The sequence below is a fragment of the Sus scrofa genome, chromosome 1, assembly GCF_054392235.1.
Source record: "Sus scrofa isolate SSC_HxYL_T2T_F1_AM1 chromosome 1, Sscrofa_HxYL_maternal_Yorkshire_Landrace_v2.0, whole genome shotgun sequence".
Classification (NCBI taxonomy): domain Eukaryota; kingdom Metazoa; phylum Chordata; class Mammalia; order Artiodactyla; family Suidae; genus Sus; species Sus scrofa.
In genome coordinates this window covers 277,202,824-277,226,156 of record NC_139383.1, presented here as the reverse complement: position 1 = coordinate 277,226,156, position 23,333 = coordinate 277,202,824, and the positions used below count along the sequence as shown (strand labels likewise).

The 23,333-nt window shown below is 38.6% G+C and overlaps 1 protein-coding gene across 4 annotated transcripts in view; it reads left to right on the top strand.

Annotated features, from left to right (window-relative positions):
- Positions 1 to 18,990, top strand: part of RC3H2 (ring finger and CCCH-type domains 2) — a 49,778-nt gene extending 30,788 nt beyond the window's left edge. Inside the window, exons 10-21 of one of the 4 annotated variants that reach the window (XM_084995468.1) lie at positions 1,838 to 2,146; positions 5,491 to 5,705; positions 6,387 to 6,820; positions 7,396 to 7,569; positions 10,638 to 10,784; positions 11,065 to 11,278; positions 11,772 to 11,856; positions 12,163 to 12,208; positions 12,322 to 12,456; positions 12,693 to 12,800; positions 12,898 to 13,027; positions 13,670 to 18,990. In XM_084995468.1, coding sequence (XP_084851594.1) covers positions 1,838 to 2,146; positions 5,491 to 5,705; positions 6,387 to 6,820; positions 7,396 to 7,569; positions 10,638 to 10,784; positions 11,065 to 11,278; positions 11,772 to 11,856; positions 12,163 to 12,208; positions 12,322 to 12,456; positions 12,693 to 12,800; positions 12,898 to 13,027; positions 13,670 to 13,698 — 2,026 coding nt within the window. In that variant the 3' untranslated portion in view covers positions 13,699 to 18,990. Of the gene's footprint in view, positions 1 to 1,837; positions 2,147 to 5,490; positions 5,706 to 6,386; positions 6,821 to 7,395; positions 7,570 to 10,637; positions 10,785 to 11,064; positions 11,279 to 11,771; positions 11,857 to 12,126; positions 12,209 to 12,321; positions 12,457 to 12,692; positions 12,801 to 12,897; positions 13,047 to 13,669 lie in introns of all 4 variants that reach the window. The other 3 variants (XM_013993836.3, XM_013993837.3, XM_013993835.3) reach the window with 3 other exon arrangements.
- Positions 18,991 to 23,333: the final 4,343 nt, after the last annotated feature.

Genomic DNA, 23,333 nt, shown 5'->3' with positions numbered 1-23,333 from the left:
GATGTGGCTTGGATCCTATGCTGCTGTGGCTGTGGCATAGGCTGGCAGCTGCAGCTATGATTTGACCCATAACCTGGGAACTTGCATATGCCACAGATGTGGCCCTAAAAACAAAAAATTAAAAAGAATATTTATGTAAATATATTTTAGAATGTAGGGCATTGGAATTCTATTCCCAAGAATTGCCGCATTCTGGAGACTGTCAAAAGCCTGGATGAACCACCTCAACAGATATTTATTAAATGGTTTTTAAGAACTAGGTACTATTTGAGGTACTTCTAGTGTGGAAAGAGGAACAGTAAACATGTAAACAAACAATTTCAGTTACTGATAAAATGCTATAAAGAAAATCTGAGGTGGAGATAAGCTTGGCATATTCAGGGACTAGAAAAAAGACCAGTGCGAGGAGGTTCCCATGTGGTGCAGTGGATTAAGAATCTGGCATTGTCACCATCGTGGTACAGGCGATAACTGCTGCGCTGGTTCTTTTCCTGGCCTGGGAACTTCCACATGCCGTGATTGTGGCCAAGAACAAAAAGAAAGAAGACCAGTGTGTCTGGACGATGGAGAATGAGAAGAATGGCAAAAGATAAGGTTGGAGATGTTAGGCAAGGCCCAGATCATAATGGCTTGGTGGACCCTGGCAAGGACCTTGGATTCTATTTTGGAAGCCATTATAGCGTTTTAGTAAAATGGAATAATGAAATTTTAATTTTGTCTTAGAAATGTCACTTTAGTGTCTGCATGACGGAGACTAGTTAAACTGCTGCAGTGGTCCAGGCAAGAGCTTGGTAGCTTAGGACTATAGTATTTGAAATGATGAAAAGTAGCAAGATTTGGGATATATTTTGGAAGTAGAGCTGATAATAAGTAGTTTTCTTGGCCTTATGAAGTTTATGGTTCACTCCTCACTGACACCAGATATTTGTGGAACACCTAGCATGAATTAGGCACTGTGCTCAGGATAGAGAGGTGGATATTGAGGGCCGAATCCTTGCTCTCATGGAACTTGCATTGTAGTAGAAAAGATCAGCAGACAGCAAGTAAATAGAAAACATAGTATGTGGTACTGACTGGCACTGTGAAGCAAAATAACAAGGTAGGAGAAAGAGAATAATTGGGAAACGGGAGATATTTTAGATAAGATTTCGAAGGAATCCCGGATAATATGGCACTTAAGCAGACACCTGAATGCAGTAATGGTGCACTAGACAAGAAAAAGTAATTATAGGAGTGAAAGTCTTTGAGAAGGTAAATGGGCTTGGGGCCTGGGTCACAAGTAGAAAGATTGGCCTTCTGTGGAACCCAAATGGGAAGGTTGCCTTGAGTTAGGAATAGGAACTCTTCATCCCTTATTTTAGGTGGAGTATGTAGTTACAGAAGCAGGAAGCCTGGTGGAATTTGGTGATAGAAAGATAAGTAATTTTTCTCTGGTGTCATCTATTTTCTCTGTTAAGTGGGAGGCAACATCATTAGCTATAGCAGGGCTCTTGAGAGTTGGAGGGAAGAGGGTGTTAGAGATAGGAAAGTGAATTTAGTAGAGGAGTGTCTTAATGTATGGCGTGGCCATTTTAAGTAACTGATCATAGTTTTAAAGAGAGTCTAGGAGTTCCTAGGCCAGGGATGGAACTGCATCCTCATGGATACTAGTCAGATTTGTTTCCGCTGAGCCACGATGGGAACTCCAGATGTAGATTGTTTTTAATATTTAGCTGACCAAGTTTTTTCAGTGCTGTTCTTCCTTTTAGAATCTTTTCCCACTGCCTCCTCCCCCATTTTAATTTCTGAATAAGATTTAAGGAAATACTCACTAATATGCTGATTGTTTTTGAAACAGGTATCGATTAAGAAACAAAAAGATTAATGCGACTGTAAGAACGTTTCCTCTTCTAAATAAAGTTGGTGTAAACAACACCGTCACAACCACAGCCGGAAATGTCATTTCTGTCATAGGAAGTACTGAAACAACGGGGAAAATTGTTCCAAGTACAAATGGAGTTTCAAATGCAGAGAACAGTGTTTCCCAGCTCATTCCACGTAGTACTGACAGTACATTAAGAGCTCTGGAGACTGTGAAGAAAGTGGGGAAGGTTGGCACTAATGGTCAGAATGCTGCTGGGCCTTCTGCAGAGTCTGTAACTGAGAAGTAAGTATTGGGTAAAAATGTTTAACGTGAGTTATTTAGCCTTTTTATAAGTGCCTCAGTATTTTTGTTTAACTTGAGGAGAAGCAGTTAGTCAGAACTTTTATGCAGAATGTTTCATGTAGTAAAAAAATACTGAATACCAAAAAACTTGAGTTCTAGTCCTGGCTCTGCAATTGAATAGCTCGGTGACCTTGGAAGTTCACTTCAGCTCTGGGTTTTGTTTTCTTCAATTGTAAACTGAAAAGGTTGGACCAGAATTGAGTTTTTCACACCTTATTTCCTTGAACTTTAGGATTGAGTCCATAGAGGTGCCAGAAAGGAACTAAGTAGAAACCTAAGCAGGTGAGATGCTTGAGCCTCCAGCCCCTATTTCAATCAAAACAGTTCCACTTTATGCCATGTAATGATATGTAGTTGTGAAGAGGGAAATCTTTGAAGCCAGATTCTGTGGGTTCAAATTCTGGCTCACCGTTCCTTAGCTGCTTGATCTTAGGCTATTTACTTAATCTGTTTTCCTCAGTTTACTCATCCATCAAATAATGGTACCTAATTCCTATGGTGAGTGTGAGGATTAAATGAGTTAACACTGACTGGGAAATTCCCCTGTGTTGCAGCAGGTTAAAGATTTGGCATTGCCACAGTTGTGCCCTCCCACCCCCAAAAAAGAGTTAATACTGCATTGTGCTTTGCACAGTGCCTGCCACATAGCACTCATTAAATATCTGCTATTATTATTACTACCATTATTATCACTACCATTACTGTTGTTGTTGCGTTTCAGCATGAGATTTAATTTGGCAAAAAGGTTTTGGCAATTTTAGAAAAAAGTTTCGAGGAGTTCCTGTTGTGGTGCAGTGGGTTAAAGATCTAGCCCTGGCTGGAGACTTCTACATGCTGTGAGTGTAGACAAGGAAGAGAAAAATTGAAACTTTGAGATTATCTGAAAAGTTACTTCCACCTCTAATATCTCATGCTTTGATATTCAAAAGAGGCTTAAAATCTGAGTTAAAGCATATTCAGATTTTGTTGCCCATAAATAGTCTGTCAATATCTAGTATATGCCTTATAGGGTAAAAGCATTATGCTAGGCACACAGTAAACTGGTAGTGATGTCATATAATAAATGGATAGGTAGGCATTTATATCCTTTATTTCTGCAGTTAGAATGTGTTAGGGAAATTTAAGGATTTTTATAATTTTCTTCAGAGAGATCTTAGAAATGATATATCAGAGAACATTGTTTAGTTAGTAAATGTTATTTATACACTGATGCTGAGCTCTTTTCTTGGCACTTTTGAAAATACATGAGATGTATAAGATAATCTGTACCTTTAAAAAGCAATGATGTTTCCATGTCTTGGCTATTGTGAATAGTGCTGCAGTGAACATGTGGGTGCATGTGTCCTTTCTCAAGGAAAGTTTCGTCTGGATATATGCCCAAGAGTGGGATTGCTGGGTCATATGATAGTTCTATGTATAGTTTTCTAAGGTACCTCCATACTGTACACACACACACACACACACACACACACACAATGGAATACTACTCGGCCATAAAAAAGAACAAAATAATGCCATTTGCAGCAACATGGGTGGAACTAGAGACTCTCATACTGGGTGAAGTAAGTCAGAAAGAGAAAGACAAATACCTCATGATATCTCTTACATCTGGAATCTAATATATGGCACAAACGAACCTTTCCACAGAAAAGAAAATCATGGACATGGAGAATAGACTTGTGGTTGCCAAAGGGGAGATGGAGGGAGTGGGATGGATGGGGTTCTTGGGGTTAATAGATGCAGACTATTGCCTTTGGAATGGATTAGCAATGAGATCCTGCTCTGTAGCACTGGGAGCTCTGTCTAGTCACTTATGATGGAGCATGATAATGTGAGAAAAAAGAAAGTATACATGTATGTGTAACTGGGTCACCATGTTGTACAGTGGAAAATTGACAGAACACTGTAAACCAGCATAATAGAAAAAAAAATAAAAGTTATATATATAAAAAACAAAAACAAAAAACCAGTGATGGAAAAAAATGGCAATATCCAGGGAAGTTCTCAGCAATAATTGTTCCATGAAGCATTTGTCTCCAGTGTCCTGCCCCCACAGTGAGTGACAGCTGATCCCTTCCTCCCCAGGAGACCCTCTAAAACCTGCAGATAAAATTTTTAGGACAGCAGTGCAAGCCTGAATTAAAAAATGAACTTCAAAGAATAAAGCTCAGCACTAAAATAACTCTAAGCCCATATACTTGTACCTACTGTTTTTTCCCACAGTTTCTTGGTTATTTTTACATTTTAATACACAATTACACATGGAAGTAAACATCTGCTAGACTAATCTATGCTGGACTTAAAGGCAGTCTGTACTCCTCCTTACACTCTTGCTTTAAAACGCTTCTTTAGTTTGAGAAAAACCCTCTAGTCTAGTTGGCATGTAATGTATTGAATTCCTGCATCATTTACAAGATCTTTTTCTTGAGTCACCACATTTCTAAGCTCTGCCAAAGTTTGACTTCTTCAGAGGGTGTCAGAAGCCATGATGAGATCCTCTGGAGCTGATTGCATGGTAACTCAACAAAGAAATTCCTTTGTGTTTTTTTTTTGTTTTTTTTGTTTTTTTTTTTTTTTTTAAAGGCTTTTGTGTTTTGCTTCAGTTTAATGAGTAACCATTTCATTGGCCTTCCATTCATCCAGCAGATGTTTACTGAGTACCTACTGTGTGGCAGGAACTTTTCCATTTGTCCAATGAATATTTACTGAGTGCCTCCTCTGTGCTAGAAACTGTTTCAGGTCCTGGGGTATAGTAGTTAACAAAGGGACCTTTTTTCAGTGAGTTTATATTTCAAATAACCTTAATAGAACAATCCTTCCTTTACATATCTGTCTTATTTGTGTCAAAAAATTGTACTGGTGGCCTATATTGTTTCCATTAAGAAATTGTTGATACAACTCTAAATGTAATAAAATTCATTGAGTTGTTTTTTTTTTTAAAGTTATTGAACAGGATTTTTTTTAAACTTCCAGTAGGAAAAATCTTTGTTTAAAGTACAAGAAAAAAGTGACTGGTGGATCACATTGTGCTGAGGATTTGTTTGCAGTTTTTTGTTTTGTTTTCTGTTTTTCGCCCTCAACAGAAAATGATTATCTGTTACTTAATCTTGTGAATTAACAATGAAAGGTGGCGATGAAATTCATTGCCTTATTTGTTAATATGGAAATACCTGAAGCGTTTTATGTTGGTGATCAGTATATAATTCTATGAAAAATTCCTATTGAGGAAGACTTAAGTCATAGACAGTGATTTATCATTTGCCCTTGTTAAATTTTCTCTCCAGTAAAATTGGTTCTCCACCCAAGACTCCTGTAAGTAATGTAACGGCTACCTCAGCTGGGCCCTCTAATGTTGGAACTGAGCTGAATTCTGTGCCTCCCAAATCCAGCCCATTTATAACTAGAGTACCAGTGTATCCTCAGCATTCTGAAAACATCCAGTATTTTCAAGATCCAAGGACTCAGATACCCTTTGAAGTCCCACAGTACCCACAGGCAGGTAAGTAATTTTAGATAATTCTAAGAAAAAAAGAAACTAATAGGACATTTGTTATAAGTTAGTGAATCATTTATATCTATCTAGAATATCTACATGAAAAAATTAATCCTTTGGACTACATGATCCCCAAGTTTTCTTCCTGTCCTAAGAATCTGTGATTCTATATGCCAGTGATTTTTTAAAGTTCTCATTCCTCTGAATCAAATATAGGGTCCATGGATGAGCTTCATTGAGTTCTTTAAATTTTCTGAAATGGTAAACTAAATGTTTGGTTTAAATATACTTAAGTATAATTTTGGAACGATAGTACACAACTTACATAGATTACAAAAGAGATCTTTAATTTCTGCTCCCAAAAAAGGTTAAGAATCAAAATGATATAATTAAATTACAGTCCAAAAGCTGTGGCAATAAATGCCCTAGAAGAAAATTTACCAGGCCATCTGTCAATACCTTGTCATGTCTTTTTAAGGAGCAGTTTAACAAAATATTGAACATGAATGGTTTTCATATAGTGGTATCTTGAAAGCATGTATTTTCTTTCCAAACTGGAGTGACTGAAGTTCAAAGCTTATTCTATTTTCCCACATTAAAGGCTGATTTAGACTTAAACCATTAAAAAAAAGAATATGTTAAATTTTACTAAGATTACATTAAATATTCCTCTTTCCAATTTTCAAGGATACTATCCACCACCTCCAACGGTACCAGCTGGTGTGGCTCCCTGTGTTCCTCGCTTTGTGAGGTCCAATAATGTTCCAGAGTCCTCCCTCCCACCTGCTTCCATGCCATATGCTGATCATTACAGTACATTTTCCCCTCGAGATCGAATGAATTCTACTCCTTACCAACCTCCTCCTCCGCAGCCGTATGGACCAGTTCCTCCAGTACCTTCTGGAATGTATGCTCCTGTGTACGACAGCAGGCGCATCTGGCGCCCACCTATGTACCAACGAGATGACATTATTAGAAGCAATTCTTTACCTCCAATGGATGTGATGCACTCATCTGTGTATCAGACATCTTTGCGGGAAAGATATAACTCATTAGATGGGTATTATTCAGTGGCTTGTCAGCCACCAAGTGAGCCAAGGACAACTGTGCCTTTACCAAGGGTAAGTGATAAAGGAACTGGGAATACTACCGTAGTGTAGTGGTTAAGATTCTATTGTCTGGTGTCAGACCACTCAGGTGTATTTCCTGGCTCCTCCACTTACTAATTGCATGACTTAGGGAATTTACTTGACTTCTCTATGTCAGTTTTTTCATAATTGATGGGAATAGTAGTAGTACCTCCCTCATAAGGGTTTTGTGAGGATTAAATCAGTAAAAGCAAAGCTCTTAGAATTGGACCTGATGCATATCAGTGCTCAATAAATGTTATGTTTGGATAGGAAACTGATGGGAAGGTAACTTCAAAATACAAAGATAGGGCCTGTTTTTAGTATCCCCATATATATGCAGTCATATTCCAAAAACCAGGAAAGTGTGAGTGCTTCAGATTTTACTTTTAACATTTGCCTAAATATTAACTCTCTTGTTTGAGTGTGTGGAGAATAGGCTAGGGTGACTTCTACTGTATATTTTTTTGTCCCAACAATATATGTTCACATTATTTCTACAGAGCATAGTTAAATTTATTTACCACTCCCTAGATGATCAAGATTGTTTCTTTTATCCCTCCCCTCAGGAACCTTGTGGTCATTTGAAGACCAGTTGCGAGGAGCAAATAAGAAGAAAGCCAGAGCAGTGGGCACAACAGTACCACACTCAGAAAGCACCTCTTGTCTCTTCAACTCTTCCTGTGGCAACACAGTCACCAACACCACCTTCTCCTCTATTCAGTGTAGACTTTCGCACTGATGTAAGAAAGGTTTTATTAATCACTTCATGTTGCAGGGATAGGTCAGAAAACTGACTTCAGAGCACCCATTCAAGCAAGGTTAACTATGTTGGATATTTTGCATTGGTTTGGTTGCAGCTGATTTTAATTTAATAAATACTGAGTATGTAAGCACTATGGCTAGGTATCGTGAGACTCTGAAGATAATTAAATCAGTCCTTGCCCACCAAGAATTCACAAATCTTTCTAGCAGTATAATTTTATTATTTTTATGGTTTTTATTGATAATAACATTTATAGCCCCCATTTATTGAGCACCTACTTGTGCAAGGCACTGTGCTAAGCATTTACTTAAGGTTATTTTATTTACTTCGTACAAAATCCTCAGGAGGCAGGTCTTACCCATATTTTGCAAGTTAGGAATCCTGCTCAGAGAAGTTAAGTAATTTGCTCAAATTGTAATTGTAGCCTATAAGTAGGTTGGGTTTGAAATCATGTCTATCTGAGGCATTTCTTTCCTACCTCATAGGAGGTGCAGAAATGCCTACTATGTTATTCATGGTGTTTTAAATCACTGTTAATAATTGTTCTTGTTGTTACAAAATAAGTTGTTTTTCTTTTTTTTTTTTTCTGTCTTTTTGCTATTTCTTGGGCTGCTCCCGCGGCATATGGATATTCCCAGGCTAGGGGTCAGATCGGAGCTGTAGCCTCCAGCCTACACCAGAGCCACAGCAACATGGGATCCGAGCCCGCGTCTGCAACCTACACCACAGCTCACAGCAACGCCGGATCGTTAACCCACTGAGCAAGGGCAGGGACCGAACCCGCAACCTCATGGTTCCTAGTCGAATGCGTTAACCACTGCGCCACGACGGGAACTCCAAGTTTTTTTTTTTTTTGTTTTTTTTGTTTTTTTTGTCTTTTGTCTTTTTTTGTTGTTGTTGTTGTTGTTGCTATTTCTTGGGCCGCTCCCGCGGCATATGGAGGTTCCCAGGCCTGGGGTCGAATCGGAGCCGTAGCCACCAGCCTGCGCCAGAGCCACAGCAACGCAGGATCTGAGCCGAGTCTGCAACCTACACCACAGCTCACGGCGACGCCGGATCGTTAACCCACTGAGCAAGGGCAGGGACCGAACCTGCAACCTCATGATTCCTAGTCGGATTCGTTAACCACTGCGCCACGACGGGAACTCCCAAGTTGTTTTTTTTAACCAGAGATTATTTTAATATACTCTGTTTTCAATACTATTTTTTTTAAGGTTTTTTTTTTGTTTTTTTTTTTAGGGCCATACCTGCAGCATATGGAGATTCCCAGGCTAGGAGCTGAATCAGAGCTTATAACTGCTGGCCTACACCACAGCCATAGCAACATCAGATCCAAACCTTGTCTGCGACCTACAACACAGCTCATGGCAATGACGTATCCTTAACCCACTGAATGAGGCCAGGGATCAAACCTGCGTTCTCATGGATACTAGTCAGATTAGTTTCCACTGAGCCATAATGGGAACTCCAATACTCTTATATTTAGAACAAATCATTTTGTTTGTTTGTTTGTTTTGGTTCATCTGATTTATTCCCTGTCCCTAGAAATTCTAACATAAAAACTCTTTTTCTGTGGTTTCCATTGAGGCTCACCGGGTTAAGAACCCCACATAGTGTCTGTGAGGGTGTGAGTTCAGTCACTGGCCTTGCTCAGTGGGTTAAGGATCCGGCATTGCCGCAGGCTTCATCAAAGGTTGCAGATGTCGCTCGGATCCTGCGTTGCTGTGGCTATGTTGTAGACCCGCACCTGCAGCTCTGATTTAACCCCTAGTCTGGGAACTTCCATATGCTGTAGATGAGGCCTTAAAAAAAAGAAACAAAAACAAAACTTTTTTATAATCTTTTCATCATGAAAAATTTCAAGTACATGCAAAAGCAGAGAGTTGTAATAAACTTTGTGTACCCGTTACTTACAGTTATCAACTCTGCCACTCTTGTTTCATTTATACCCCCTCTCCCAACTGGATTATTACTATTATTACTTTGGTCTTTGTGTCTTTGTGCCGTATGTGGAGGTTCCCAGGCTAGGGGTCCAATGGGAACTACACCAGAGCCACAGCAACGCCAGAGCCACAGCAGCACCGGATCTCAGCTGTGTCTGCGACGTACACCACAGCTCGTGGCAACACTGGCTCCTTAACCCACTGAGCGAGGCCAGGGATTGAACCCACACCCTCATGGATCCTAGTCGGGTTCGCTAACCACTGAGCCACGACAAGAACTCGCCAACTGGATTTTTTTGAAGTAATCCTAGATAACATATTTTTCCATCTATAAATATTTCAGTAAACCATTGACTTTTTTTTTTTTTGTCTTTTTTTTTTTTTTTTTCTATTTCTTTGGGCCGCTCCCGCGGCATATGGAGGTTCCCAGGCTAGGGGTCTAATCGGAGCTGTAGTCCCCGGCCTACACCAGAGCCACAGCAACGCAGGATCCGAGCCGCGTCTGCAACCTACACCACAGCTCACGGCAACGCCGGATCGTTAACCCACTGAGCAAGGGCAGGGACCGAACCCGCAACCTCATGGTTCCTAGTCGGATTCATTAACCACTGTGCCACGACGGGAACTCCCCCATTGACTTTTTAAAGTAGATCCAAACTTATCAAACTTAGACTTCTTCAAAGCAGCTAAACAAGAGTGGTAGAGTTGCCTCTTGCTTAATAGAAAAATGTATTTCTCTGTATCCGTTTGTGTATGTATGTATTTTTTGCTTTTTTCATTTTTTTGAAGCACCTTGTACCACGTTAGAGGCATGCTATAAATAATTTTTGATTGGTCTGGATGGTGTCAGTTAGGGGTTCCTTATGAGTTCTTAAAGGACAAATTAAAAAAGAGAAGGCATTCTCTTTTCTATTAATACATAGTATAAATGCAAATAGTATAAATGCTATGTGTTACTTATCACAGTTTTTATATTAGTTATTGAATGTTTAATCATTCATCCTGAAGTGTTGTGAATTCTATAGTAGTTACTTTATAATGTTTGTAAATTTAAGTTTCTTACTAATTGCATATGCCTTTTTTTTTCTTTTTTTAAAATCAGTTCTCTGAAAGTGTGAGTGGCACAAAATTTGAAGAAGATCATCTTTCCCATTATTCTCCCTGGTCTTGTGGCACCATAGGCTCCTGTATAAATTCCATCGATTCAGAGCCCAGAGATGTAATTGCTAATTCAAATGCTGTGTTAATGGTATGATTTGGGGGGCGAGGGTTATCATGCATGTTGACTCAAGTTTTAGAATGATTAAATGCTTTCATCTTCGTATTGTTGCTGTATAACTCATCTGTAAGCTTTAAATTATTTGAGCATTGTTCGGTGTTTTAAGATAGGTGATGGGTCATCATTGAGATCTATAGCTCATGTTAAATTTATCAGAAAACTTAATTATATATGTCTTTTAAAAGCATGTACTTGCATTATTATCTGAAGCAATTGCCAACAATCTTTTTATTAATTTTCTTTTATGTAGGACCTGGACAGTGGAGATGTTAAGAGAAGAGTGCACTTATTTGAAACTCAGAGAAGGACAAAAGAAGAAGATCCAATAATTCCTTTTAGTGATGGACCTATCATCTCAAAATGGGGTGCAATTTCTAGATCTTCACGTACAGGTTACCATACCACGGATCCTGTCCAGGCCACTGCTTCCCAAGGAAGTGCAACTAAGCCCATCAGCGTATCAGGTAATCCATGTAACTATTACTTCATCTGATATGTTCTAGCACTATGCTTTTTTTTTTTTAGGGCCACATCTGAGGCATATGGAAGTTACCAGACTAGGGGTTGAATTGGAGCTGCAGCTGCCAGCCTACGCCATGGCCCTAGCAGCCAAGGATCTGAGCCACATCTGTGACCTATGCTGCAGCTTATGGCAAAGCCAGGTCCTTAACTCACTGAGGGAGGCTAGGGATTGAACCGGGATCCTCACGAACACTGTGTCTGGTTCTTAACCCGCAGAACCACCGTGGGAACTCCTCGCACTGTGCTTTTTAATCCTCACTTTGTTAGATACAGAACATTTCCCTCCATTTAGCCATAGGAAACTCATTTTTAAATGGTTTCGACAAGAGAACATGGCTAGTTGGATAAAATATGGATTTGGGGGGGGGGGCAGGTGTCATTCACATCTCTATCTGATTTTTCACTTTTCCGATCATTGTTTCTACATTTCTGTAGATTATGTCCCTTATGTCAATGCTGTTGATTCAAGGTGGAGTTCATATGGTAACGAGGCTACATCATCAGCACACTATATTGAACGGTAACGTTACTCTTAATTCTTTAGGATTCTCTATTCTCAAATTTGTATGTGCTCTCAGAGTGCAGATCTTACCCCATTATTCATGAAATGTACTTCGCTAGTTTTAGCCACGTAACAAATTTCTAAGAAAAATTTTACATCTGCAATAATGACTGAAACTCTCAGGGTTGATCTGTTATGTAAAGCGTATATAGTAATTATACAGTCATTACTGTTTGATTTGCTTCTTTTATTTCACTTTTATAACAATAAACCTATTTCTTTGTAAAGGGACAGATTCATTGTTACTGATTTATCTGGTCATAGGAAGCATTCCAGTACTGGAGATCTTTTAAGCATTGAACTTCAGCAGGTAGGTTCTGTGTCACTCAGCTTTGAATTAAAAAAAAAAAAAAAAATACAATAACATATGAAAGTTGTGGCTGGGAGCTGACTTTACTTTTTTTTTTTTTTTCTCCCTTCTAGGCCAAGAGTAACTCTTTGCTTCTTCAGAGGGAGGCCAATGCTCTGGCCATGCAACAGAAGTGGAATTCCCTGGATGAAGGCCGTCACCTTACCTTAAATCTTCTAAGCAAGGAAATTGAACTGAGAAATGGAGAGGTAAGGAAACTGAACCTCTCAGCTTCATGCATAAATACATTTGCTATTTGCTTCTGCTTCATGTTGTTTATGCCATTACTTAGTGTAGCTTTTTCTGATGGATGATTACTTTTAAAACTTGAAATAAAATCATAGTCCCAGATTTCTTTAAAATCAGTCACTGGAATTCCCACTTTAATTTAACAGAGAATCCCCAGTTTCTACAGATATGAAATCAGTATTTTTCTTAATTGCAGAGTGACTATACGGAAGATGCAACTGATACTAAGCCTGATAGGGATATTGAGTTAGAGCTTTCAGCACTTGATACTGATGAACCCGATGGACAAGGTGAACAAATTGAAGTAAGTACCACAATTAGGTATTTAGGAGGTTTTACTCCATTGGAAATTAAAGTACAGAATAGTTTCATACTGAAGGATTAACATTTTGTTTTCATAGGAGATCCTAGACATACAGCTTGGTATCAGTTCTCAAAATGATCAGTTGCTGAATGGAACAGCAGTAGAAAATGGGCATCCCGTCCAGCAGCACCAGAAGGAGCCTCTGGAGCAGAAGAGACAGAGTTTAGGTGAAGACCATGTGATTCTGTGAGTGTTAGACATAAAATTCATGACCAGTGGGCAAAGGGCATGAATATTTAAAGAGAAATAAATACAGTGTTAAATTAATTTTTGGTTTAATCTTATGAGGGAAAGACCTTAGTAATAAGGCAATGATTTGGTCAGTCTGGATTTTTAGGAGAGAAGAGATAAATTTGAACTAACAAAGTGATCCATTTAGTAGGCCTAATCTTGCTTTTTGTTGGGGTAAAAGTTTATGTTTAATGCTCCAGCATCAGATTATGCTTCTTTTGTCTGATAGCCAAACATCCAGACTGCAGTATGGAAAATTGAAGCCAAAATAGGGTTTCCTTTTTTAAAAATCATGTTAGAGTTTTCTTGGCCTTACTGTTTTATATAATTACTGTCAAAAATATGCACTAATCTTGAACTTGATAGCTTGTTGGCCTTAAATTAACCAGTATTCTACTTTTTTATTGTAATTTTTGGAAAATAGAACTTTACTTAGTGACCTCTGATACTGCTTTTCAGTGAAAAACATGCTTTCCTGGGGGCTCTTAAAGTTTGTTTTAACTTTTATTCAGCATGGTTTACTCTTAAAAGTTTTCACTTAAGCTGATTTGTTTTCAATGTCATTTATTTTCTCCCAGGGAGGAGCAAAAAGCAATTCTGCCGGTAACTTCTTGCTTTAGCCAGCCACTCCCAGTCTCCATTAGCAGTGCGAGTTGCCTCCCCATCACCACATCTGTCAGTGTTGGCAACCTCATTCTGAAAACTCATGTTATGTCTGAAGATAAAAACGACTTTTTAAAACCTGTTGCAAATGGGAAGATGGTTAACAGCTGAAAGGAGGTTCATCTTTCAAATTTGTGACCATACCATGGAAGCATTTACACTAGCTTTTTATATATATAATATATATTATATAATGTATATTTTTTTTAAAAAAAAGATATTACTGGGGGCATCCATTTCCTGTGGACTCTTTGATACTTCAAGCCCTCTTGCATTAGCATTATGAAAAAAAAAGAAAATTTACTTTACTAGGGTAACACGTTCACTTTCCAGAAGTGATTGGAATTTGGACATTTAACTTAAGCTTCAAGCAGCTTTTTATGAGTTTGTAGCAATCCGGTGCAGTAACTGAGCCATTTCCTATTTTAAATGGCTTCTATAGAAAATTAACAACTCAGTTATTAAACTAGCAGGATCCTACAATGATACATCTAGTGAAAGTAGACTTAATTAACTTATTTATTTCTATTTTATGTTTCACTGAGAGAAATTTCCATCTCATTCCAGCTGCTTTATTTATCTTTTTCATGGGACTTTGCATGGATTTTTTTTTCTTTTCTTTTTTTTTTTTTTTTTTTTTTAAATTTTGAAGAGTGGAGTTAGACATTCTTACCATAGAATTTTACAGGGTTATATACTAGCTTTCTTTACTGCATTATATGTAGGAGTGTGGTGCAGTGCTTTTATCTGTAGCATTTAAATTTTTTTTCAATTTTCCATTTTTCAGGAATAGTTTCTGCTTTGTTAATATTTATACACAGGCTACTTGTTGAAGTAAGTAATTAAATTATATAACCAAGTGCCTAAGTCTTTCAGCTGATGTACTAGATATTAAATTCTCCTAAGTTATGCAGAATCGTTTTTACAATTTTGATAAATTATGCACTAATGTAATGGCAGTTTTTTTAAATGCAGATTTAAGCCTGTACATTATTGAATCTGATGACTTGGTAAAAGAATCAGGTGCTTTCAGCTTTCTTGAGAAAACCCTGTATGTAGCGTTTGCACTGACTAACAAGATGGTATTGCTGGGTTTTTAATTTAAACTAATTAATTTGGATGTTCATTGCATTATCTTGGTTGAGTATTGTTTATTGTTACTTTATGTTGGGGTTTAATTTTCCTTGTTTTTCTGACTGTTAGTTAGGTTGATAAGACTATGAACCATGTAATAATAGAACATTGGCTAAACCTTTATGCATACTTAAAAACATGAATAATTTCTGCCCTGCTAAAATGTGACTGAAAAGTATTTTGACTTGGCATCTGAAAGTATGCAGTATGTTCAACCAGCCATGCCCCAGATTTGCGAGAGAGATTTTATTGAAACCTAAATTTCAGTCAACATTTGGAAACAAAGGCTGGGCATTCCTTCCTGGTGACCTTAACCTGTAGTTTTATGTCTTTGTTTTTCCCCCTATTTCTTTAAGGTTAGTTTGACTTTTATTATTATTTTTTTAATTAACTTCTGTGAAGTTGTTTACTCTGAAAATTGTACTGGAATATTTTAAGCCAAGCTGATCTTTCACCAGGTGTACTGTATGTAAGGGCTTTTCCTGCTAGCAAGATGCTTAAACAGGATCATGTTATTGGTCGTCTGAGCTATTTAGTTGTTTTACAAAACCACAGCATTGTATCAGATAAGATTTTGATAAAAAGTTTTGTGCACATTTCCAGGGGTGGGAGGGTTGACATTTCCCTGAAATTTCTTGATCAGAATGAGTAAATACTGGTGTTTGATACCTGTCTTAATGAACATGCTCATAAGGTGACTGATAAGTTGTAAATATACCTGAGAAACAAAGGGGTAGTTTTGATATTCTGGTGTCAGTATGGAAGATCTTACACGTTTATTTAATACTCAGATGTATGAAGATGTTTGTTTGTAGCATAACAGCACAGTAGCCTTGACTTCGTTTCCTTTGGTTAGTACTGTACCTTTGTTCCATGGCCAGTGCCCCTTATTCCTACGAAGACATTTTATTTATTTCACTCTGTAACCTGAAATTGAATAGGAACAAGAGTTTTAAACCATGTTACATTAACTTATTTCCGACATTATAAATTAGCCTAGGATATTACAGGAACGTGATTGTTATATAATTTATATCAGAACCTTTCTATAAATATGCGCTTATTACATTCGAAATGCTTCCAATGTACTTTATTTGCTGTTTGCATTTCCAAAAAGGATATGCAAACCAGTATGTCTATTTCATGGATATTTAAATAGTGAGATCTTCCATGTTGAAGGTAATGTATTTTTTTTTAAGATTTTAAAATTGCTATTTTGTTACAAAATAGAGACCTATTAACAGTTTGAGAGCTCCTTATGTGCCCTCAGGGAAAGAACCCTCTGTGCAACAGAACTACGCAAAACATCTTCAGCACGTTCTGAGGGTGAATATATACTACATAAATTGATCTTGTGTATTTAACCTTATCTTTTTAATTTTAAAATTGAAGTTTTGAAACTTGGTTGTGCTCTGCTGGAGGGGGTTGGGATAAACCGCTTAGGTGTTTGCCTACTTGTCCAGTGAAATTACATTTGCATCAGTGTATGTATATACCTGCCAACCTTATTGGTATGTCTCAGAATATTTATATTTAAATAATGCTTGTCTTGCAGCAGGTGATCCCACAAAACAATTAACTCCCTATTCTTAAAAATGTACTCTCTTCCTCACTAACAACATAGGAATTGTTTCTGTGTTGGGATTATTCTGTATTGCATCCTTTATGTAGAGGCCATCTTCTGTTTCTCATGGTGTGTTGAATGTGAAGTAAAGACATTAGTTCTCTGCCGCTTTAGAAGAAAGAGCAGTAGATCTGATCCTTCTTCTGAAAGGTACCTGATGATATCAGAGAGGAAAAAAAATTACAAATCAGACCTGATATGTGACTTTTTAAACTTGGGGGTATTCCCTATCATTTGACCCTTTTACCAACGCGTTGTGATGCACACTTTTGAAGTCAAAGGACATAAAGCAGTAGGAGAGGAAATTAATAATGTTGGTAACTAAACTGCACATGTGGGCTATCTAATTAGGAAAAAGTAGCCTGAGGTCTGGAAAGTGGGAAAATGGTGGGGGTTTTGTGGGGTTTTTTGTTTGTTTTTTTTTTTACTTTGTGTGTGTGCGTGTGGTTTTTTTATTTTTATTTTTATTTTTTATTTCTAAGTCTCATTCTGAGGTCCATATGCCTCATTCAGATACTGTGGATATAGCATCAGTAGTTCTTTCTTTGTGGTCTCATTTCATCTTATGAATTCTGAGAAAGTTACATAAGTATTTCGTCTAGTTGGTACCTGAACAAAACAGATTGTTTTGCCTTTCCTGCCATGACTTTCAATACCATATAGTAAACCGACATCATGCATGAAAGTTGTGCATCGTAATTTTCAAGAGAAGGTACTTCAGTGGGTCAGTGGCGCTGATACTTTTCCTAGTAACTGTTTACTCTCACAAGAGAATAATAAACCTGTACTAGATCTGAAATTTTCGATTTGTATTCATCTGGTCACTGTCACTCAAATTTCAAGTCAATTTTAAGTTTATAAAGCGCATCCCAATTTTATATGCTACCTTGAGAAAATTACAGGATGCACAATGATTTGTAGGAATGTAAAATGGAATCAGTTAAACATTTGAAAACATCGTTTAAAAAAAACTGTCTAGCTTTAGATATTAAAGCTCATGGTGTCTTATTAACAGGGATGGAGTTTGTAATGATCAGATTCAGCATGTGGTTTCAACTTCGAATCTGAATATTTCTTCCCTAGCTTCTTAAAGTCATTTTTTCTGAGCAGACTGTCACCAGTATTGGTAACTAATCATTCAAGGGAAAAGTTGCATTGCAACTATCTATTAGTTTCCTGGAAGAACTTTTCTTGTGTTTTAGTGAATGAAGAGTATTGATGGGATCACTTACTGTAACTCCTTCTAAATAAAAACCCCTTCTGCAAGCAGAACACAAATGAACATGCTCAAGGAGTATCCCATTTTCTGGATAAATTGAATGAATTTGCTAGTTACTCCTTTATACTAGCGGTTTCTTTGTATCCCTTTGCTGGCAAGGGAATACAAGGAGTCAAGGCCACCGATCCAAACACCCCACATTTGAGTGGAGTCCTGTTTTTACTCCAAGAGCAGTTATTCCCCCAGGTCTGAAATTGGCAGTTTTTTCTTTTTTAAAATAAAAATTTTTAAATATCCTTACCAGTGGAACACAGACACTGGCTGCACTTAGTACTGCCAAATCCAAGGTCATTTGCATATATTCCATCAATCTGTCAAGAATTAGGCCTCACTTTATAACCCAAGGCATGGAAGTGCATGCATTCTCTTAGCTGGGCAAACAATTATACTGTAGTTGTGATACAACACATGTGGCTTTTATTTGTACTGCACATATCCACTGTACAGCCACTTGGGAGTATCGTGGTTAGCTTGCAGCAACTGCTGTCTGCATTTATACTGTTTATTGCATATTCTTTTCCCTGGAAGTGAAAGAGAAATGTTTTTCTTGTTGCATTGATTACATTTTATAAATTTGCTTAGCTGGAAAGTTTGGGAAAAGAGGCCTGTTTGTCAATTGTACAACCGATTGTGAAGCTCTAGTGTGAATATTTTTACGTCTGTATTAGACATTTTCTTTGCAAATCTATTGTTCGATTGAAATGTAAATGAAATTAAAGATGGTGTACACCCATCATGTAAAAAGCAGGCACCATCTCTAAGATGGATTTAATGCTCATTTTTAAGGCATATACTCAGCTTCTATTTAAAACTATAATTTAAAATAATTCTGTACAATGAAATGGGGAATATATATGGGAATAAATTCTATTCCATTTATTTCAATTTGAATTTCCAAATTGTAATGTTTCCCTTTGTGCTATAGGAATAGGATTAAATGCGGGAAGGCTAGGATTCATAAGGCCTGTATATGGGGGGAGGGCAGAGATGGAACAATGAGGGTTGTGATGATAGTGAATAGCAAAGAGTGAATTCTGTGTGTTTTTGCTGTAGCACTGAAGTGAAGAGATATTAGCTTTGGCTGTTCACAGAATAGAGCATCATGATTTTCAGTGTTTGAGAGAAAATTGATGGAAAAAGTTTGCAGTACTTGACATGTATTTGCATGCACAAAATAAAATTATTTGTCCACCTTAAAAGTTGTTTGTTTAGTGTCAATATTAAGTTTATAGTGCATTTTAGTTATCTTGACTTCCTTGGTAATTTTTTGGTTTAACTAAGCTACCAGGATATTCCTGGAGATTTAAATAATCACCTGCCCCATGCCTACATCACTGGGAAGGATCAGAGAGAAATTAATAGGCCAGGGAGGTAGAAACATTCCTTAATTTGATCACTTTATTCATTCACTATAGACTACTTTCTACGTGGGAGATGAGGATATAGATGATACTAGCAGTTCACAGTCTAGATGGGAAAACAGGACAATTACTCAGATAACTAATCCAAAGCAGTATGTTATAGAAGTATGAAGACTGTTCTCTGGAACCTCAGCATGTAACAGAGAATGGCCTGAGTGGATCTAGACGTTTTCGCTGGGCCTTGAGTAGTTTTACTCGTTCACTCAACTGACAAATGTTAAGCCCCTGTCTGTGCTGGTCAGTGGAGTTAAAGGTCAGTGAAACAAGAGGCCTTTCTCTAGAAGCTCTCAGTGTGGAATATGGGAGAAAAATCTGAATCACCAGCTCAGAGAATTCTGTTCTAGTATAGGGTGTATGGAAACTCTAGCAGGGAAACGATGGGGTGCGTGGTGGTGGTGAGCCAGAGGAATTGCTTCTTTGAGAAATGACCTCAGGCTAGACCTCGTAGGCTGAATAATTCACCAAGCAAAGCCAAGGGGAGAAAACACCCCGGCACCTACTCTACCTTCATACAACCCACTCTGTGTCCTAACAGGCCTCCACTGTAGATATTATGATCCCTGTTTTATATTTGAGATGTTTAGGAACTTGTCCAAGACCCCATAGCTAGAAAGTAACAACAGAGTCAGAATTCTGATTCAAGTCTCGTTGTACTGTCCGAAGGTGGTGATGGTAATGTTGGAACCTATTTTAGCTGTGTTACAGTGGAAAGAGTGTTTGAGGAATAGCTTAACCTGCTCTTAGAGCGCTTAATACGTTCTAGACACAGAGCCAAGTCGAATAGGTATATTATCATCAAGAACCACTATTATCACCATTCTACAGATGAGAAAACAGGCAGAGACCTGAGAGAATTTGCCCAAGGTCACATGACCAGAAGAGGCAGGTAGGGACCTCTATGAAGGACGTTGAATACTATACTAAAGAGACTGTTAGGGAAGTTCTCTGGTCTAGTGGATAAGGATCTGGCATTGTCACTGCTGTGGTGTGCGTTTGATCCCCTGGCCCAGGAACTCTGGGGTTGGTCCCCAAGAAAAGACTGTTAGGGAGTCTTGGAAGTTAGATGATCTGATCAGTTTGGGGTTTTAGAGGATTGCTTTGGCAGTAGAGTGAGGTGAAGTTGGCGACAGACCAGCAGGGAGGCCAGGTCATCAATCTAGGTAAGAAGTGTTTAGAGCATGGCCACAGTGAGGATGGAGGAAAAGAGGTGGATTTGGAAAAATAAGAGCAATTGACAGGATTTGTTGTAAAGGAAGCATATTAGATACCTACACATTATAGTGGATTAAATTTGGTTTAGAATCCCAGACTTTGTTGCTGAAAACAGACCAATATTTGTGAAACGAATGATCTTGTATAAGCCGTGGAGTGATCATTGAGATCAGGAAGCAGGAGAGGAAGAAGCATGGAGAGTTGATCCAGGCAAAGGAGAGGAAACTGACTGAAGGAAGTAAAATCCCAGGAAGATTGTTTCCTTTATAATTTCCATGTACTGAAGCCAGAGTGATTTTGAAAAGAGTCCGTCTGATCATTTCATTCTTGTGCTCAAAACCCTCCAAGATGCTTCTCATCTCACTCAGAGTGAAAGCCAAAGTCTTGTCTTTGCTACTTTGCACACTGTGCTCTAGCCGCACTGGCCACTAAGTTCTTCAGCTAGCCCGCCTGATGTGTTCCCATCGTGGTGCCTCTACCCCTGCTGTTCTCCAACGGCGCAGGCTTCCCCCACCCCTGTCAGACATCTTCATCACTAGATCCCTCACTTTCAAGTCTTTACTCGAAAGTCAGCCTCAGTGAGAGCTGGATGGAGAGTAACAGGAGTGCAAGCCATGAAGCAGTGCTGTTTGAAATACATGTTTTAATCCAAGAGACTGGATGAGATCAAGTGAAATATTTTTTTACCCTTGTATCGGAAATAATTATCGATTCACAGGAATTTGCCAAAAATAATAGAGAAGACATATACCTTTACACAGTTTCCCCAATGGTAGCATCTTGCTAACATCAAAACCGGGAAATTGACCTTAGTTACAAATCTACAGAACTTACTCAGATTTGACCAGTTTTTATATGCAATCATCTGTGTGTGTGTGTGTGTGTGTGTGTGTGTGTGTGTGTAGTTCAGTTTTTTCACATGTAGATTTGTGGAACCACCACTGCTCTCAAGATAACAGGACTGGAAAAAAAAGAACACAATTGTTCCATCACCTCAGGAATCTCTCATGTTACCCCAATATATTAATATCCATTCCTCTCCCTTACCTTCATCCTCCCGTCCCTAGTCCCTGGCAACCACTGATCTCTTCTCCATCTCTATAATTTTTGTCATTTTGAGAATGTTACATAAATGAAATGGATACAGAATGTAACTTTTTCAGATTGGCTTTTTTCACTCAGCATAACTTCCTTGAGATCCATCCAAGTTGTTGCATGTATTAATAGCTTGTTCCTTTTTATTGCTGAGTAATAATACCATGGTGTGGATGTACCACATTTTGTTTAGACACTCACCGTTGAAGGACATTTGGGTTGTTTAGATTTTTTTTGACTCTTACAAATAAAGCTGCTATGAACATTTGTGTACATGTTTTTGTGTGGACATTAAGTTTTTGTTTCTGAAGTACTTTTTGAGCAAATAGATTGGTGTATTTGGTCTGCCTCTGAAGGAAACGAATAAATTAGACTCTCTGGTCTTAACTTCAAACTGGACAAATTTCTTCAAAATACAGTTTACCAAAACAGATATGGGATGAAAGGAAAATTGGAATATCTCTTGTGGAGTTCCCATCGTGGCTCAGTGGAAACGAATCTGACTAGCATCCATGAGGGACACAGGTTCAATCCCTGGCCTCACTCAGTGGGTTAAGGATCTGGCATTGCTGTGAGCTCTGGTGTAGGTTGCATCCGCGGCTCAGATCTAGCATTGCTATGGCTCTGGTGTACGCCAGCAGCCACAACGCCAATTTGACTCCTAGCCCAGGAACCTCCATATGCCGCAGGTGTGGCCCTTAAAAGACACCAAAAAAAAAAAATATATATATATATATATATATATATATCTTGTATTAGTCACCTATTATCACATAACGAAGTATCCTCCAATTTAGTGACTTAACAGAACTACATGAATTATTTCACAGTTTCTGTAGGTCAGAAATCTGCATGTAACTTGAATAAATCCTCTACTCTGGGTCTCTCACAGTTGAGGCTTGCAGTCTAGGTGTTAGCTGGCTCTGGCTCTCTGGCGAAGGGTCTGCTCCCAAGCTCACTCCACTTATTGTTGGCAGGATTCAGATTCTCCTCAACTGTTGGGATGAAGATCTCAGGTTTTGCCCTTAGATCTGCAGGTTTGCCCTTAGGTCTCTGCCACTTGAGCCTCTCTGTAGGGTGGCTCACAGTCAATATCGTAGCTTGGCTCATGCAAGCAGGAAGAGCCTGGGACTGAGCAGGGTGGGGGTGAGGCTGCCTGTATGCCTGCACAAGAGAGATGGACAGAGGGACACTGAGACAGTAAGGGAGAGCACTATGAAGAAGTCACACTCTTTTATAACTGAATCTTGGCAGTAATAGCCCATCAGTTTTGTCATTATTCCTTAGAAGCAAGTCACTAGGTCAAGACCACACTTAAGGACTGATACAGCTCCCGAAGACCTCTGCTTCCTTTTATTCATGTCCTGTGTGACCCCCTTCTTCTGAGTGTGCACTGGACCTAGGAACTTCTTTATCCCTCATCAGGAGATAAAAAACCATGGAGGAGATGTTTGATATAAAAATTATTAAAATTTAGAGTAGATGAGGGACTGTAGATAAAAGGAAATTCCATATGGTACCTTTTGGCTTAGGAAGAGTACCTAAGAAAGGACAAACTTGAAAAGGAGCCTCTTACCAAGACTGGGGTTCAGACTTCTTTGGAGAAGGTGAAGTTCAGCCTGCTGGGCAGCAGAGAAGTTTGCCGGTTTGCCCAGGCTGGGACTCCTTGCTGGCAAACAGAAAGCAAGTCTCTGGACGACAGGTGAGCTGCACAGGAGCCTGTCAAGGGAACTGACACCACTGCAGACAGGAAACCTTTGGCTGCCAGGGCAGGCACGTGGCCTTTGGGTGCCAATCTCCATGTTGAAAGGACC